The sequence below is a fragment of the Emys orbicularis genome, chromosome 5, assembly GCF_028017835.1.
Source record: "Emys orbicularis isolate rEmyOrb1 chromosome 5, rEmyOrb1.hap1, whole genome shotgun sequence".
NCBI classification, from domain to species: domain Eukaryota; kingdom Metazoa; phylum Chordata; order Testudines; family Emydidae; genus Emys; species Emys orbicularis.
In genome coordinates, this window is record NC_088687.1 from 109894459 (window position 1) to 109913247 (window position 18789).

Below are 18789 nucleotides of genomic sequence, written 5' to 3' on the forward strand. Positions count from 1 at the left end.
AATATATATATTTTTTAAAACTGGAAGAGTATGGTAATTAGATTATACAAGCATGGTCAGGCTTGGAACCTGAATATACTTCAGAGCAAAAGCTCAGAGGAAAAAAAATAGAAACTATTTGGTAACAAAAGTGTACTATATGTTGTGATACAAAAAAGGTATGGTGAAAATGTACCTTTTATACTAAAGCTTATACAAGTTCCTTGGTCCGTAAAAATTATGTCACGTTCATGTTTTCTAGTTTGCTTAACTTGTATCCCAGCCACATTTCAATTTCTTGCCCATTTAAAAAAAAAATAGCTGAAAAATAGATTTTAATAAAGTTTATACGTTTTGGATTTTTTTTTTTTATTGTGGCTTCTATTTTTAAGATCAGCACTTGCAGGTAACAAGGTTCAAATAATATCACTTAGAATGGAAAGGTGTTTTCCCATGAAACCACAAAATTGTTCAGTTGTCTTGTCTGTAGCACTTGAAAGTCTGTTAAAGTCCAAGCAAACACTGTAGTTAGGAAACTACTGTTGCTGTAGATGATGTGACATTGGTTGGATTTGTGCTGACATTTGTGTAACTTCCCTCGCTGTTTGTATTTGTTTCACTGGAAGCCATGAGGCTTGAGTTGGCTCTGAGAATTGCTCCTGCAGCACTGCAGTGTGGTCGTGGGCCTGGCTCCGGTGTATATGTAAAGGTAAGGCTAGTGGAGTAGATTATGCCATCATTACGGACCAAAGTTACTGGAACCTGGACTGGCTGACGGACCCACCTCCAACCCTCTCGGAATGCAGAAATGTCTGGAACAACACACAGCATACTTTCTGCACATCTGACAGGAAAAAGGACACACGTTAGCTACCAAGCAGGTAGGTATTCAGTAAAAAAAGGTAGTAACTCAGAAAACGAAGAGATATGTAACAAACAGCAAAAATCAATTTATACTTGTCAGAACTTCAACACCAACTGTAAACAGAACTCCATCCACCAAAAAAAGAAGTAGAAAATAATACTGCACCTGTACATGGTTTCAGCTTCCACGTCCCCAAACCAGACACGTAAATTTGGAGTGAAATTCTGACCTGTAAGTTCCAGCATTGCTACATCTCCACCACCATTTAACTAGAGAGAAAATAAACCAGACATACAAAATCAGAAGGAATTACTCTTGTAGTACATATGAGTACCATAAACACTGGTTTATTACTTCTTTTCTAATTGATAAAAGCAGCAAACAAATTCAACTCAATAAAAGAAATCACATGATAGATAGCTCCAAATGGTTTGGTGTTCTGAAGTGAATGGCAACGCTTGAAGAAAGACCATTTATTTCACAAAATATAAATAGCCAGCAAGCAAGCAAGCATCTATGAGTAAAGAGCCTGCACTGTCTTCACCATTTGGTAGTTCATCAAAGCCCAAGGTAGTAAGAACTTCAGGACACAGGATATGACCTTTTGTGTAGCCAACCTTTTGAGTCCTCTTTCAAACAGAACGAGGGTTGTTGTTAACAAGGAAGGGTTTGGTCATAGTGTGTTAATTGGTAATTAGTTGTTATTGATAAGGAGTCAATATAAATTTCTAAATAAACAAAAATAAAGATCTTCGAGGATTTATTACAGAGGGCAATTTTAAGAAGTTCAACAATTCTTAAGAAATACACAAAGTCCATGTTCTCTTTATCGAGCATGTGTTCTTGTCTTGCATAACAGAGTTGAAAAATGTAGCTAAAATTTTATGGAAATATAAACAGTATTTTTACTTAACTTAGCAAAACACTTTTGTGGATGCAGATATATAATGTAGGACTAGTTCAGAATTGTTCTGCTTAAGAGAGTTTGTAAGATGTTTTCTAAGTGTGAGAACACAGTCTATTGATTAGAGAGGGAGAGACTGGGAATCAGAACTCTTTGCTTTTACTCCCAACTCTGCCACTGACTCACGAGTGACCTTGTGCAAATTATTAAAGTTCTCTTTGACTCAGTTTACCCATCTATAAAACTGGTTACATAATACTTACCTACAGCATCTCACAGGAGTACTATGAAGTTTAATTAAAGACTATGAAGTATTTAAAGATGCTCAGATGAGAAGCCCTATAGTAAGTGCAAAGTTTATTAACAAGAACAGAAAAAGTAAACAACTGACTTACTTGAAGACTTTCTACAACAGGCACAGGTGTTACTGGAGCATGGACTGGTCCCATCCCCTCATAAAATGTATATTCTGCCTTATCTGTACTAATGATTGTCCAAGAAGCTCCATCATTAATCATCTCTTTATTTGGTTCTTTTGGGCATGGAGTGGCCTTTAAGAAAGAATGGTTAGAAGTTTGGTCTTTATATTGGTTTGATATTCACACCAGAATAATGAGTAATTAGAATTGGTAAGAGGAAGTGGGTCACAATGTCTCATTTCAAAGTTATGCAACTTAGTTTCCCTGTGGCTCTTCCTATAACAGAATGTAGTCAAGGAACAACCCCTTGTACAATGCGGAATGGATTGAAATTTGCAACACATCCTCCTGTGCTAAAATAGTCATCAAGAGCCTTACAAGGCATACAAGACACAAAATAAACAACAAAAATATTCAGACAGAAAGATGGGTTCTAAATATGGGAAATGTGAACAGGTCCAGGAGGAACACCCTTCACTATTTTTAATGATTGAATAGGAAGGAAAATCTTGATTTTTTCCCTCTGTTATGACATGGGGTCATGGTATGGAAAAGATTGATAACCACCGCACTAGAACAAGTACAATTACTGAATGAAATACAGAGCTGAAAAATGTCAGTTCATATGCTTAAGTGTTCTGTGTTAATGCTTTGTTAATTTGTGTGTGTGGGGGGGGGGAGTGGGAGGAGGTGGCTGCATTGCCGTGTCAGGTTCAATGTAAGACATCCAAAAGATGTGACAAAAGGAGAAATTTTACTAATCTGTAAATTTACTTTATTTGATCCACTTTAGAGCCTTGGGTTATAGTTCCTCCCAACCAACAGATGGAGACAGAACATTAAAACTTTTGATATCACACCCGTGACATACAAGATTTGGCAGTTTGTCAACCTCCTCTTGAATTCATTGAAAGAAGTACCAAACAAAAAAATGGATTGATGTTATTCAATAACCATTAACAAATAAATTCAGTAAGTAGAAGAAGCAATCTTAACATGGGATTGACTCAGTAATGGCATTAAACCTCTCAGTAATGAGGTAGATGGCCAAGCAAGGGAGGTGGGGGCTGAACTGATCTAGAAGATTCCAAAAAAGATAATAAAATTTCCCCTTCTATGATCTTCTGTACCAGTCCAGGAGCTTGGAACTTTCCAAAGCAGTTCATCATTTTAGTATGGATGGGACTATCATTAAACTACTAGTGCCAGCAACAACCTTCTACAAAGGCTGTGAATGCAATCTTATTCTCCAATGTTTTCGCAAAGATGTGGGCAGAAGCCCTGAGGCAGCCTTGCAAATCTCTATTAAAGAGGCTTTGGCTCTTTCATAGAATCACAGAATATCAGGGTTGGAAGGGACCTCAGGAGGTCATCTAGTCCAACCCCCTGCTCAAAGCAGGACCAATCCCCAACTAAATCATCCCAGCCAGGGCTTTGTCAAGCCTGATCTTAAAAACCTCTAAGGAAGGAGATTCCACCTTTCTGCCCATGAAGATTCTACTGACCAGATAAAGAGAGCTTTAAAAGATTCTAGTGTTTTTTTTTCCTGCTGCAACATAAAGACACTCTGACCAATTCCCTAATCCATCATCTGATGAGGAATTCAGAGGTACATGATGACCTTTACATTTTGGTGTGGGACGAAATACTTTTATTACTGCTTAAATTTGGTTATTCTTTCTATTGAGTCTATAGAGCCCAGCCAATGTAGCCTTCCCTCTTTATGATTCTAGGGTCAAATGTGGTAGAGTGATTTCCCAATTCAGGTGAAAGACTGATGATGTCTTGAGCCTGAATTCAGGCAGAGTTGTCAGCATGACCACACCCAGGTGAAAAATCATATGACTGCTTGCAGAAAAGGCCTGGAACTCCCCAACTCCTCTTGCTCCTATGATTATTAATAAGGTTAGCGCCCAGAGTCTTAACCAGATCAGAACCCCATTGTGTGAGGCATGATATAACCATGCTTTTAGAACAGGACTTGAAAATAGAAGTCTAATCAAAATACTTCTCAGAAGGTTCAAAATGGTTAGTTAGCACTAGTTTCAAGTCTTAGCTAAGAACCATGAGGCTAACTACAAATCTCACTTTATCTGCTGCCTTCAAGAACCTAGAAATATTGGTCAGTCCCAGGTATAGTAGTAGTTCCTCGGCTTTCTTCCCTGGGATTCTGTGTCCAGTCCTTGCATCTTCAGCCTGACTGCTCAAAACCTGAAGGGCCTACCCGTGATGTTTGTTACTTCTTCTCTGGTGCAAGCCTATCTTTTTACTGTGATTCTGTCTCCCTTTTCCTGAATTATAGGTAGGGCCCTATCAAATTCATGGCTATGAAAAACACGTCATGGACTGTGAAATCTGGTCTCCCCCCTTGAAATCTGGTGTTTTGTATGATTTTACCCTACACTATACAGATTTCACGGGGGAGACCAGCATTTCTCAAATTGGAGGTCCTGACCCAAAAGGGAGTTGCAGAAGGGTCACAAGATTATTTTAGGGGGATTGCTTACTTCTGCACTGCCTTCAGAGTTGGGCAGCCTGAGAGCGATGGTTGTTGGCCGGGCACCCAACTCTGAAGGCAGTGCCCCACCAGCCGCAGCGCACAAGTACTATACCATGTCACCCTTATTTTTGTGCTGCTGCCTTCAGTGCTGGATGGCTGGAGAGTGGTGGCTGCTGACTGAGGGCCCAGCTCTGCAGGAAGTAAGGGTGGCAATACCATACCATGCCATCCTTATTTCAGAGGTGGGCAGCTGGAGAGCGGCTGCTGCTGACCCGGAGTCCAGCTCTGAAGGCAGCGCCACCACCAGCAGAAGCGTAGAAGTAAGGATAGCAGTACTGCAACCCCTCCCTGCAACTCCTTTTTGGGTCAGGACCCCTACAATTACCACACTATGATATTTCAGATTTAAATAGCTGAAATCATGACATTTACAATTTTTAAAATCCTATGACCATGAAATTGACCAAAATTGATCATGAATTTGGTAGGGCCCTAATTATAGGTATTAGTTGTGCTGTATTTGTTCCTGTTGGACTGTAATCCTAGAACTCATAGGGCAGTGGTTCTCAAACTGTGGGTTGGGACCCCAAAGTAGGTTGCGACCCCATTTTAAAATGGGGTCGCCAGGGCTGGCTTAGATTTGTTGGAGCCTGGAGCCCAAGCCCAAGGGCTTCAGCTCTGGGCAGTAGGGCTCAGGTTACAGGCCCCCTGCCTGGGGCTGAAGCCCTTGGGCTTCGGCTTTGGCCTCCCAGCCTGGGGAGCTGGGGCTTTGGTTTTGCCTCCCCGCCCCCCTGCTTGGGCGAACTCAGGCTTCAGTCCCCCCTCCTGGGGTCGTGCAGTAATTTTTTTGTCAGAAGGGGGTCACGGTGCAATGAAGTTTGAGAACCCCTGATCTAGGGCCTCAGCTGGGGGAGGCCTCACTACTTTGAAGCAGTGAAGGACTGTTACCTCTTTTCTAACTCCTCCTTGAAAATAAATTTGCCTTTGAAGGGCACAGGTGGTAGTCTGACATTAGAGGACGAACCCATTACCCATGGTTTGAGTCACAGAATTCTCCTGCCTGCCACTAAGGTGGCCATGGCTCTAGAAGATTAATAGACTGTCATATCTGGTTTCACACATGAATGAGAGTATGAAGTCCAGAAATGGGAAGGCCAAGATCAGTTCAGCATCCTCATCTTTGGCCTCTGCATACCTGCTCTACTTCTGAAGCCACCTTGCCCTTGCCTGGGCATAAACTGGAGTTTGCAGTGACAGGTCTGAGATCTGACAAGATCTTTTTTAAGGGATACCTTACTTCTGTCAGGGAGATCCCTAAGAGCTAATCCTTCTTCCACAGTAATTACTGTCCTCTTTGCTACCTCCCATTTGGCAGTGTCTGCCCAATGATCATCTCCACATCTGACACTCAGAGGACAGAGAGCCTTTAACGCCATGCTTAGGGTCCGCTGATTGTCAGTCTTCTTTCTGAAATAGGGGTGGATGGTCAGCAGCAGATTAGGAAAATTCCCTGGAAGAGGTTCTAGCCAACAGTTTCTGCAGCTCCAGAGTATGTGCCATCCTCATTAAGAGCATTGGCAGGTCCTGCTTAAATATGTGAAGTTCACCCTTCTCTTGAGCTTAGGGATCCAGACTGATCTGCTAATTTTCCATAGTCTCCTTTCCTTTGTCCTCTCTCTCTTTCTCCTCCTGGCTATCTTCACTCTGCCGCTAGTTGCCCTTTTCCTCAGGTGGGATCTTATATGCTGGCTGGTGTTTGGATAGGCTGATGTCCACTGAGTGGTATTCAATAGCACGTGCTCAGTGATTTCCGCTCTGTAATGGGCAGGTAGAAGGAGCTAAGATGTTCCCTTCATCTCCGCTTGTTCTTAAACTATAGAAGGTAGAGTTTCAAAGACTCCATAGAATCTGGGTTGTAGTTCTGGAATAAGCAGTCTGGTACTCACGCTTGATTGTGTAGGAAGAAGCAGGTGAAGATGAGACTCTGCCTCTAGCAATAAATGTAGAGGCTTCTTTTCCACAGAGCCTTTGCCCGCAAGAAGATAGTGTGCTGTTCCACAAATAATCTGGAAAAGGGGGTGGACAGTGAAGTGGCAAAGTTTGCAGATGATACAAAATTGTTCAAGATAGTAAAGCCCAGAGCAGACTGCAAAGAGTAACAGAGAGAGCTCATTAAATTGGGTGACTGAACAACAAAATGCCAGATGAAGTTCAACCCTGATAAGTGCAAAAAATAAACCCAACTATCCACATACAATGATGGGTTCTAAATTAGCTGTTACCACCTAGGAAAGAGGTCTGAGAGACACTGTAGATAGTGCTCTGAAAACTTCCACTCAATGCACAGCAGCAGTCAAAAGGTCCAACAGTATGTTAAGAACTATTAGACAAGGGATAGAAAATAAGAGAAAGTATCATACTACCACTATATAAAGACATGGTGTGCCCACACCATGAATACTGAGTCCAGTTCTGGTCACATTTCAGAAGGGATATAGTGGAACTGGAAAAGGTTCAGAGAAAGGCAACAAAGATGATGAAGGGTAAGGAATGGCTTCCATATGAGGAGAGACTAAAAAGATTAAGGCTGTTCAGATTAGAAAAGAGATGACTAAGGGTGGCGGGGATCTGATAGAGGTCTGCAAAATCATGAATAGTGTGGAGAAAGAAAACAGATAAGTGTTATTGACCCTTTTAGATAGTACAAAAACCAGGGGTCACTTAATGAAATTAATAGACAGCAGGTTTAATACAAACAAGTGAATGTACTTTTTCACATACCTAACACCTGCAGAACTCATTGCCATCATATGTTGTGATGGCCACAAGTATAACTGGGTTCAAATAAGAACTGGATAAGTTCATGGAGGATAGGTCCACCAATGGCCATTAGCCAAGATGGGCAGGGACACAACCCCATACCTTTGACTATCAGAAGTTGGGAGTGAAAGACAAGGGAGGAACACTCCATAACTGCCCTGTTCTGTACATCCCCCCTGAAGCTCTGGTACAGGCCACTGTCAAAGACAGGATACTGGGCAAGATGGACCATGGTCTGACCCAGTATGACAGCCTTTATGTTCTTATGAAAGTGGGAAGAGGCCCATGTGTAGCCTGAGCTGGGTTTAATCAGTGGGGAGGGGAAGCAGATGGCAGCCTTTCCTTTGTTCTCCCCCTCCATTCTCCAGGGAGAAATTAGAAGAGTTGATGGTTTTGTTCTTTAATCTTGTTCCTACCCCTGAGAAGAGCTGGCTCTGATCTGACTGGGCTTGATGAGTGCTGCAAGAATAGTTACAGTGGTAGGGTACCTCTTGAGTCCCCACAAGCATTTTTCAGGGAGGCTGAATGTACTGCACTCTAAAGCAACTTCCAGAGCAGCAGGAGCTGCTTTTTCTCTCGACTCCCCAGGCTGCTCTGCGTGGGGAGTTACAATCAGGTAGCTGATTCTCAGAGCTGCTGGTGCTTAAGCATTCCTGGTGTTTCTTGGCTTTCTGTTCCCTGATGGAGGATGTGTTTTTCTAATGGATAAGATCTGAGGTTACGACTGTTCCTGTCTAGCGGACACATTTTAAGGTTGAGCCATAGTTCGTGCTGGGGATGCTTCCAGACACTCGAGGGGGCTTCTCCCAGCTACTTTAGGTTCTTTCCTGGGACCACTGTCTCTCTTCGAGGCAAGGATCGAGCCTTCACTGAGGCAAAGCCAGGACTGAGTCTTCTTGCTAAGGCATGGTAGAGGCACGCCTTGGCTCGTCCTCTACTCCTATCTTCCTTATCCTGGGGAGGAACCCTGTATCCTGTCTTGCCCAAATAGGGCAAACCCATGAAATAGAGGGCTCTATATGGTACCCCTACTTTGACCAGGCTCCACGGAGGGACACTTTTTTCTGCTCATCACCTCTGAGTTTGGGCTCAGGTCCAGAAATGCTCAGCTGAGTTGAAATTTGGCCCCAATCTTGTTCCCTTGAAGGGGACAGCCACACTAAACGCCTGCTAAGAGTGGTCCACCATATCAGAAGAGATTGAGGGATCATGTCAGTGTGTCATTTGTGCTGCCTGATCAGCTACACACATGGTATGTAACCAGGCTCCTGTTAGGCCTCCAATGTCTGCTTTTTCACTTGTGGTGCAGAAGCTTGCTAGGAATAATTTTCTCCACCTACTGGAGAAATGAATAATTGAAGACAGAGATGGTAGACACTTATATGTGAGAGTATGACATAATCTACAGTCTTAATGTTCTGTTTCCATTTGTTGACCGTGAGGAACTATAGCTCAAGAGTCTAGTCTGATACAGAAGCCTGGAGAAAGAAAAGTAAATTTAACAGATTGGGAAGAGTAAAGTTTGGTACTTCCTATAGCAGTTTCTTTTAAAAACAGACTGCTGAGGCCAAAAATGTTGTTCCCAGATATTTTTGAAACAAACTTGATGATTACATTTCTCATTTAATACAATCTGTTTAAATAACTCACTTGAAACTGGATTATTCTCTCCTGGGAAAGGCACAAGTACATTCTTTCAGTATCTTTAAGGTAGAATGCACATTTATGGAGCTGCGATACTGGATCATCTGCATCCAGTAACGCTGTCTGTTTATCCACTTTTCGAATGATCTGTTGGTAAAAAATGCACAAAGAAATACACTTAGAACAATGCAATCTATGTTTTATTTACATCAGAGATTACACATTTACTTCTGGCAATTTACATGAACGGTACGGTAACAAGAGACATTTTAACACATACATTTGCAAGTTTAATTTTAAACATTTGATTAAAAACTCCCTGCAATTTCTAAAACAAGGATAGATATGAAGGCTTCTCTACTTTTCAGAGTCCTAAGTGGGTGCGTGCTGCATGCATATATTTCAACTTTTTTGCTAGAAGAGAGGAAAAAAGGATCAGAAACCAGCAAAATCTGATTTCTTTTGTTTGGTCTCCTGATGCAAAAGAGCAGCTGGTCAAGTATCAATACACAATTTTACAGAGGCAAATGCCTCCAGGTTTGACAACTCATATAGCCAACTGCAGTATAATGGGCCACTTACTGAATTTAAACCTTTAAAAATAGGGATTTATGGTAAAAGTATTAACACATCCTTATCTATAGTTTTGCAAATGCAACACTATAATAGTGCATCTCTTGACAGCCAGCCATGATGAATATTAGTTAAGACATGACTGTACAGTACACCTGTAAAGGATAGCTGTTTCCTACATTTGACAATCCAGCATAAAAATACTTAGTGTTGTAATTCTAAAGAGTTATAGTATTTGATTTTTAAAAATTAAAAAAAAAAAAAAAAAGATATAATTATTCCCTTACAGACGATGGAAATCTGAAGCTTGGAATTTTAACTCAACTTCTAGAAAAAAAGTTTAGTACTTCATTTTATGCAACATCAGCAGAAGCAGCAGCCATAGTGCTTGAAGATTTCTAAGCCACGAATCAGAAAGCCAACCATGTCCTCTGGGATTTCTAACGATGATAAATGGAATGATTAGCAACATTATTTTCAAGGTTTACATTTTTCTTCAGAAATTTTATGAAAAAAATGTAGTTTCTCGCCTAAAATTCTACAGCCAATATAATAAAATTAAAGGTGACCTGCAAACATATTTTATAAAAACAGTTGTAAGGGTGTGTGCTGAATGTTCCCAACTGCAAGGGTAAAAAATAAAATGTCATGCTAAATGCAAATTTACTTCCCCTTCCCCATTAGAGGTCTCTGGAATTGCAGATGATGGCGCCTTTCCAACTGGTGCCTGGCCCAGCAATCACACTACTGATGATGTCATATCTCAATATGGAACCCATTAGGGTCAAAGGGAATCTTTCCCTGATTTCCATGTATACTGGATCAAATCCCTAGAAACTCAGTAAATGATGGAATTTTCTATTAATTGATAGAACAGCTTAACAAAGTGGGGTTTTATTATTTTATACCATTTCAGTAGATAAAATAAACAAAAGTTTTGCCCTCAGCAGACCATTTCCATCCTCCAACTGAATTTGGTTGTAGAGAGAAATTCTCAACATAGTCATGCTGGGATATCTTATAGAGCAGGAATTAAATCTGTCAGAGTTTTATACTGTCACCATCATCGTATCTGAGTAGATTACAGATAAAAGAGACTGGTAATAGTGAAGTCTCTAATAGGCTAATGATTAATGGTTTTAGGACACTTAAATAAAGGGAAGGTTTATAATCAGTTATGTACTAATGCCTCTCAGGCTGGCTATTTGGGGGCACTCAGTGCACATATATCTATAATTAGCCTGTTAAAAAAGTCCTAAATAGTTACAATACCTTTCTCAATCACTGAGGCAGAACTGATTACTATCATGTAAGCTTACAGAACCAAAACACAATTTTTCTTTTGTTTATAGGCACAAAGTAATGATGATGTGCCATTTTTTATTATATGCATTTTTATTGTTATATATGCTTAAATAAGTTCAGTGCCAGTAATCATCCAAAATTACTTTGTATAGTATACGGATATTCTACTTGCCTGTAAGAGGGCACAGAAGTATACAGAATGATTTTAGATCCGATTGTAGCAAAGCTTTAAGCACAATAGAAGTGCCACTGGCTTGAATGAGACTACTCACATGCTTGAAATTAATCACAAGCTTACGTGCTTTAATACCCTGGTGCCTTTGTTGTCATTGCTAAGCTCGATCTCTCTTTTTGAAAAGCTCACAGGGTAACCTACATTTAGCATTTTGATTGATCTGTGAATCATGCCTTCTGTTTAGTTTATACTTACACACCTTATCCTTAACTAAAAGAATAATTCTACAGCAAAACAGAAATAAAGATAAAATATCATATTAAAATGAATAGCATTTTTGAAGTTTTTAAAAGTCAAAGCCAATTTGGCAGTTCTTCTAAAAACAAATATGTGCTAATCAACACATGAACTTGCATTTAAAACAATCCAGGTACTCTAATTAGTGTATTACAAATTAGCTATAGCATTGGAGAAGTTAAACTGTACCAGTCTTGGGAGTGCCATGCCAGTAACTGAACACACAAGTTTGACAGTCTGTCCATAATGAATGTAGCCATCTCGCACTGTGAATTCCTCTCCCTCTGATTCATCATCATCCACTGCATAAAGCAGACAAAGTTCTATGTTAAATGGTTGAACTCATTTCTCTCTTGATGGCAAGGGCATAAAATGGTACTAATATTACACACAAATATATACACGCACTAAGACTGAATCTTTACTTTGAAAATTGATTAAAAGGGAATAAAACTGGAGGTTTGTATTTTGGGGGGTGTTTTTGTTTTTTTGTTATTTTTACTTACAGAGATGAATGTAAAATGCTCCCCACTGTTGTGAACTGGCATGGAAATTACCTCCTTCTACGTGCAAGTATCTGGTGCTAACTGTTTGGGATCGAAGTCTATTAAATAGTGCCACTTTTGTTCCTGACGCAATACATACTGCAAGAAAAAATAAAGACTTACTTAATATTGTAAAAATGTTTTTTAATAATGCAACATTAATAAAATCAACAAACAGATGCATAATAGACTGGTTCAGACAGTAATTCCCTCATCAATCTGTAATTACGTGGTTTGTAAATTGAACACATTTGTGACACTCGGGAAAACAGTCACAGTTACAAAAGTTAATTGTTTATCTGTAATTGCTGTTCTCTGAAGATACTATAAATTCTTGTCAGTTTGCCACTCTTGGACAAGTGCATCTGTCTTCGAGTGGGAAGTCCCTTAGCTCATAGTTCTAAACCACTGGACTCAGAGGCTGCACTGCCCCACCCCACTGAAATACTTAGGCTACTCTGAGTGCCCAGTTCCTTTCAAGAATAAGGAAAAAATGTTCCTGTAATGACCAGTTAAAAAAAGGAAGAAAAAGAAAACCGTCCAAAATTACAGAAACTTCAACTCTCTGATTTGCTCAGATCTCTCTCTCTTGAAAGTACAAAAGGTTCAGAGAGTCTGGCAGAGTATAATCCCTCACAAGGAGGAGTTTGGGGTGTCGGAGGATGTTCTGGGTTGGGACTGATGGGTTTGGAGGGCAGGAGGGGGATCAGGGCTGGGGCAGGGGTGCAGGTTCCGGCTGGGGGTGCAGACTCTGGGGTGGCGCTGGGGATGAGAAGTTTGGGGTGCAGGAGGGTGCTCCGGGCTGGGATTGAGGGGTTTGGAGAGCAGAAGGGGGATCAGGGCTGGGGCAGGAGGTTGGGGCATGGGGACCGGCTCAGGGCGTGCAGACTCCAAGTGGCGCTTCCCTCAAGTGGCTCCCGGAAACAGTGGCATGTCCCTTCTCCGGATCCTATGCGGACGCGTGGCCAGGCGGCTCTGCACGCTCCCCCTCTGCAGGCACTGCCCCTGCAGCTCCCATTGGAGCACGTAGGAGCCGGAGCGGGGCCATGCCGCAGCTTCCGGGAGCCGCGTGGTGGGGCCCCAACCCTGCGCCCTGGCTGGAGCGGAGCCAAGCCATGTGGTGTGGCCCCTGACCCAGTGCCCCACATGGTGTGGGCCATAGTTTGCCCACCCCTGTTCTACACGGTATTTGCCATCAAAGAAAGCTCAATACAAGCTGCCAGATTTGCAAGACTGGCTACAAGAACATAAAAGTCAACAATGCATATTTTTAGCCCACTGGTGAGACTCACACAACAACAAGGCTATTTCTAATTGCACTTGAGGCTCCAGACGATGGGTCCCAACTCAACAGTGTAATGGGCACCAGAACAACACAGCTGGTCTAGATGAATGTTTTGTTAGAGTGCAGGTTGAACTATAGGGGCCTTGAGCCAAGACTGGTGTCAACCCTGCCTCTTGGGGCTGAAGTCTTTGGGTATGTCTACACTGCAGTTAGACACCTGCAGTTGTCCCGTGCCTGCTGATTTGGGCTTGCGGGACTTGGGCTGTAGGGATGTTTAATTGCGGTGTAGACCCACCTTGCAGGGTCCTAGAGCCCGGGCTCCTGCCCAAGCCCAAACATCTGCCCCACAATTAAGCAGCCCCTTAGCCCAAGCCCCACAGGCCCAAGGCAACTGGCATGGGCCAGCTGCAGGTTTTTAATTGCAGTGTAGACATACCATTTAAGGCTTCCTAGCCCAGTTTCACAACAGACAATAGACAATCACAATAGAACTGTTGGAAAGGACCAAGAGGGCTATAAAGTAAACATTCTGGTACCTCTGGCTTGTGATGGTCTCTGGAGCCATAAATCACAGTCCTTTCAAGGCACAGAACAGTAGCTGTGCCTCCCCATTAGTGCAACAATCAAATTGCATTTCAGAGTATTTTTTAAAGCTACTGGGTCACTTCTCCACATGTTTGAGCAAAAAAGGGAATGGAAAAAAAGAAAAACAGTGCAACCTCATGTGTTGACTTATGTGCTGAGAAATGGTTATAGTAGTGATTTCCAGTCATTTTTGTTGTTGTAGACCCATTTTTGTTGTTGGGAGCAGTGGGCATCTTCCATCTTCATGCTCCTTTCCACAATGCTCTGACACAGAGTCTACGATTTCTCCCTTTCCCCTTACTTCTCTTCATTTCTTTTCCTTCCTTTCCCTTTTCTGTATGTTTTGTTCTCCCCCTCCCACCCGCCATTCCTTTTTTTTTTTGTTCTTATGTTTTTTGCACTTTTCCTCTCATCCAGCAACCTCTTTTGTTTTCCTTTCTGACAGCTCAATTAACCTTCTCCATTCCCCCACTTATCAGAAAATGAAATGCTTTTAGTATTGAGGGATGTCCACTGGTGCATCTAAGGCTAAGATGAGTTCCACATGAGCAGAGAAGAGACACTTAGGCTGGCAGACAACTGCCTTCATCTGCAGATCTCTACTTATGAACTGCTCCTCCAACTACACTAGGCCACAAAGACAACCAAGAGGGAAGGTAGGGAGTTTTCAAGAAGTCATCTGCTACTTTAACTGCACATTTGCAAGTTGGTTCTGGGGACTGGGGTCTTTCAGCTTTCCCTACTTACATTGATTCCCTCTCCTGAGCCTTGCACCCCAATGAACTAGTCTGGAAATCCCAATGCAGGATTCTGAGATTGGAGAAGATTAGACTACAATATCTGAATACGAGAGAATCTCATGGATCAAGAAAAAAGGAACACACAATGCCTGATGTGCATCAATTGTGGATAAGCAAAACTCTAAGGGGAAGAAGCAAGGGTAATTAAAGCTTGGAGTGCTTCAGTACCCAAGAATTCTAGAGCTAAAAAACAAAAAACAGGTGTTCCAGAATGAGCAAACAAATTGAGCTTAAAGCCTTGAGATCAACAACATGAAGAATCCCAAACTCCAATAAAAGTCAATACCTTGAAGATAATCTCACAAAATAAATTTATAAATAAAACTGACCTCAATAAGAGAAAAGATAGTGAGAGACTGAGCGTGATGCAGAGAAGTGCAGAGTTGGTTGGGGTGATATGGAGCTAAATCACTAATGTTCCTAAAGCAATGTATTTGCTGTTGACTACTGGGAGGTAGCTTAAGTACCTCAGCAGGAAGGGTCCTCACCCGCTAGAATCAACAGCTTAGAACTTTGAGATAAGGAAGTTCTTGACAAGCCTGTGTATAAATATACAGACCCATGATTGGAAATCTGCTGAAGGAATTTTTTTAAGCCTATCAATCTATATTGTGAATGCTAACCATATTCAATTCACTTACAGCATAGCCAGGTAAATAAAGGAGAATATTGCAAAATACATCAGTGCACAGAGGTCTTAAATACATTACAGTAAATCTGGAAAATTGCACTGCATTTATTTTTAGTTGCAATCAAACCTCAAACATACAAGAAGAAAGTCATATGAGGTCAAACATATCACCACATAAAGTAAAGACCTGCACACTAAATACTTACAGTCTGCATTTTTCAGTGACTGTTTCTTTTTAGAAGGTTTGGAGATGACTTTGATCCGTTTACTGAGGAACACACCGATGTCGTCACTATTGCCATAGAACATTTTTACTGATAACATGAAGTGCTTTCTCTTGTCTGAGTCAGAGATGTATAATGTTTTGGCTGTGCAATAGTTCTGTAGATTAGAACAAACTACTGTTTCTTTTTCAGATAAACTTTTAGTTCAAGATAGCAGAAACACTTACCACATTAAATAATCAGAAAATATGACATGGGCGGGATTCATCTTTAAAAACGCCTACTCAAATGTTTTTCTTTACCAATTCCCTGAAAACACAACATTCTGCTCCAATTATTTAAAGCATACATCGTGAAGAGCATTGTAAAATAGATATTTATAGCATCAGTGAAGGAACTACATTGCAAATACAAGGTAACTGAAATAGTGCTTGCAACACCTACAAACAACAGAAATCTATGCACGGTCAGTTTTATTCTAGCTATCTTAGTTCATTGATGGCACACAAAAAATCCCATAATAATTTGTATTATTGTAAAACATATCTCTACATTTAGCAAAATACTATATCAATTCTTTTAAAAGTATTTTTATTCCCTCCTTTTAAACATTTGTTATACCTGCTTAGAAACTTGATAATTTCATTCTCTTTGCCAATTGACAAACCTTCCCCACCCTAATGTCTTATGGGCCACAATAACTAGTTAGTGATCAGAAAATAAAAACAACATGAGCGCATTTGCTGAAAGAGACAGTAGTGGTTAGAATGTCCCATGCTGTAAATTGCAGGAGTAATTATTATATGGGCTCTACCTTTCCTTCCAAATTCAGCTGTTGCATTTCTTGGTCGCTGTTTCCTATTCCAATGAAAGCACATGGTTGTGACTCTTGTTCAGAGCAACCATCCCGTTCCATTTGTTCTTTTTTTTTCTTCCATCCACTGCCCATAAGGTACACACATGGAGGGGGACAAAAAAACCTGAAAATGAACAATTTACAGATTACATACAGCTTTTATAAAAATCTTTGCATACAAGCGACAAAACTGAGTCTTGTCCTGGCAAATACAAAGTCTTCCTAGCCAAATTAGCATTTGATACTGGAACAAAAGCCCTCCATTGCAGCATAAAAGGGGAGACAGGTTAAAGATATGGCATCTTGCAACCTTACAGAGCAAAATCAGGAGCTTTACACTCTTGGAAAGGAGATATTCAGAGCTTTTAAATAGAGCACTGGTAAGTACTTAAAATGACACTGAGTGGGTGTTCATAGGTTACATATATTTCACACACACACACACACACACACACACACACACACACACACACACACGATTGCAACCCCTCAGTTAAGGTTGTGCTGAGAGTTTCACTTTAAGCCAGGATGCAAACTCTGTTTTGCATAAAAAGTATATTGTATCTTCCTCCAAATTTACAGCATATAATCTGTGACTAAACTGAATTTTGAGGATTTTCTCAAGTGAATCTGTTAGTTTATGAATCAAAATTAAACAAACATGGTTCCTTTAAGCAATTTATCCTGGGAATGGTCATCTTTGTGTGTGTAGCTTCCTGGGAACGGCAAGCCGCGGCGAGCTGCGGGGGGGCAGTGCCTGAGGACGGTCAACGTCAGCAAAATGTCTCGCAGCCCGCAATCAGATTACCCCGATGGGCCACAGGCTGCCTACCACTGCTCTAAGGACCGTAAAGTTGGTGTAGAGATACTAAGAGCTTTGACTGACAGATAAAATAATAAAAACATAAGCCTTTCAGAGAAACCACTCTAAAATATTAATTTAGTATTTACTGTTATATTTACATCCTTTCATCAATGACAAATGAAGACAAGACTTGTTTTCTGACAATGTGGATAAAAATCTGATTTTCTTTAAAAATATTTTTATATCAGATTTTTTAAAATCTAAATTAAGTATTTCTTTCTTTTTTAAAATAAACCTGTGTAAAATTAAATGTGAAATTATGACAAAACTATGGTAAGGACAAAACTTACTATATTCTATTAAAATAATTTAAATAAATACAAATAATAGGCTACCCCAGTGAGCCCTCAAATTGTAATGACTTAAAAGAGTACTGCTTTCTAAATTATACACAGAAACAGGGCGAAAACATCTTTAACTTTTGAGGTCAATTCAAGCTTTGAAAATATGTTACAATGTCAAGCACTGCATTAAGTATACCTATATTATTTTCAGTCTTTACAACTGAGCAAATGCTGGTGTTTACATATTTCCAAATGCAAGTACTTCCAGTTATGTTGTACAGAAAAGCTTTTGCCAAAGGACACTAGGAGGCGATAAAGACCACCAGAAAACAAGTTATAACCCATTTTAAGAACAAACTGGCTGCAACAATTCAACTTTCTTTTAAACTAAAACTTACGATAAGGGCATCAAAAATACTGAATTATATTGTAAATCAATATACAGACTCTTGGCTTACTAAGTTTTAAAAAACTGATTTCAAACTGTCAAATCAAAGAGAGAGAGACAAGGTGGGTGAAGTAATATCTTTTACTGGACCAACTTCTGTTGGTGAAAGAGAGAAGCTTTTGAGCTTTACAGAGCTATTCTCAGGTCTGAGCTCTGTGGAGCTCAAAAGTGTGTGTCTTCCACAAAAAGAAGTTGGTCCAATAAACGGCAATACCTATTACCTGACCCACCTTGTCTCTCTCATTTTGTGGGACCAACAAGGCTACAACACTGCAAACAAGTAAAAGAGAAATAATCATAATTATTAGACCTGCTTGACTGGTTCCCTTATTGGTCTAGACTTAAGGGTTAGCCTCTACCTCCAGATGGAGGCAAGTATTGGTTTTTCAATTTCTAACTTTATACAGACAATCCCATGATCTCCTGTAAAGAAGAGTTCAACTATATTGTGTAAAATACAGTGGAACCTCAGAGTTATGAACACCTTGGGAATAGAGGTTGTTCGTAACTCTGAACAAAACGTTATGGTTGTTCTTTTAAAAGTTTACAACTGAACATTGACTTAATACAGCTTTGAAACTTTACTATGTAGAAGAAAAATGCTGCTTTCCCTCTTTTTTTTAGTAGTTTACATTTAACACAGCACTGTACTGTATTTGGGGTTGTTGGCTTTTTTTGGTCTCTGGTGCTGCCTGATTGCATACTTCCGGTTCCAAATGAGGTGTTTGGTTGACTGGTCCATTTGTAACTCTGGTGTTTGTAACTCTGAGGTTCTATTGTATGTA

The 18789-nt window shown here is 40.5% G+C and overlaps 1 protein-coding gene across 1 annotated transcript in view; it reads right to left on the bottom strand.

The window, feature by feature from the left end:
• Nucleotides 1–361: 361 nt before the first annotated feature.
• The window catches only part of RBPJ (recombination signal binding protein for immunoglobulin kappa J region), an 83613-nt gene continuing 65185 nt past the window's right edge, over nt 362–18789 (bottom strand). The window contains exons 4-11 of the mRNA XM_065404840.1: nt 16366–16531; nt 15534–15708; nt 11988–12125; nt 11671–11783; nt 9138–9278; nt 2144–2299; nt 1010–1113; nt 362–823 (exon numbers count right to left, since the gene is read on the bottom strand). Of these exons, the coding sequence (XP_065260912.1) occupies nt 508–823; nt 1010–1113; nt 2144–2299; nt 9138–9278; nt 11671–11783; nt 11988–12125; nt 15534–15708; nt 16366–16531 (1309 nt within the window). The 3' untranslated portion in view covers nt 362–507. The remainder of the gene's footprint in view (nt 824–1009; nt 1114–2143; nt 2300–9137; nt 9279–11670; nt 11784–11987; nt 12126–15533; nt 15709–16365; nt 16532–18789) is intronic.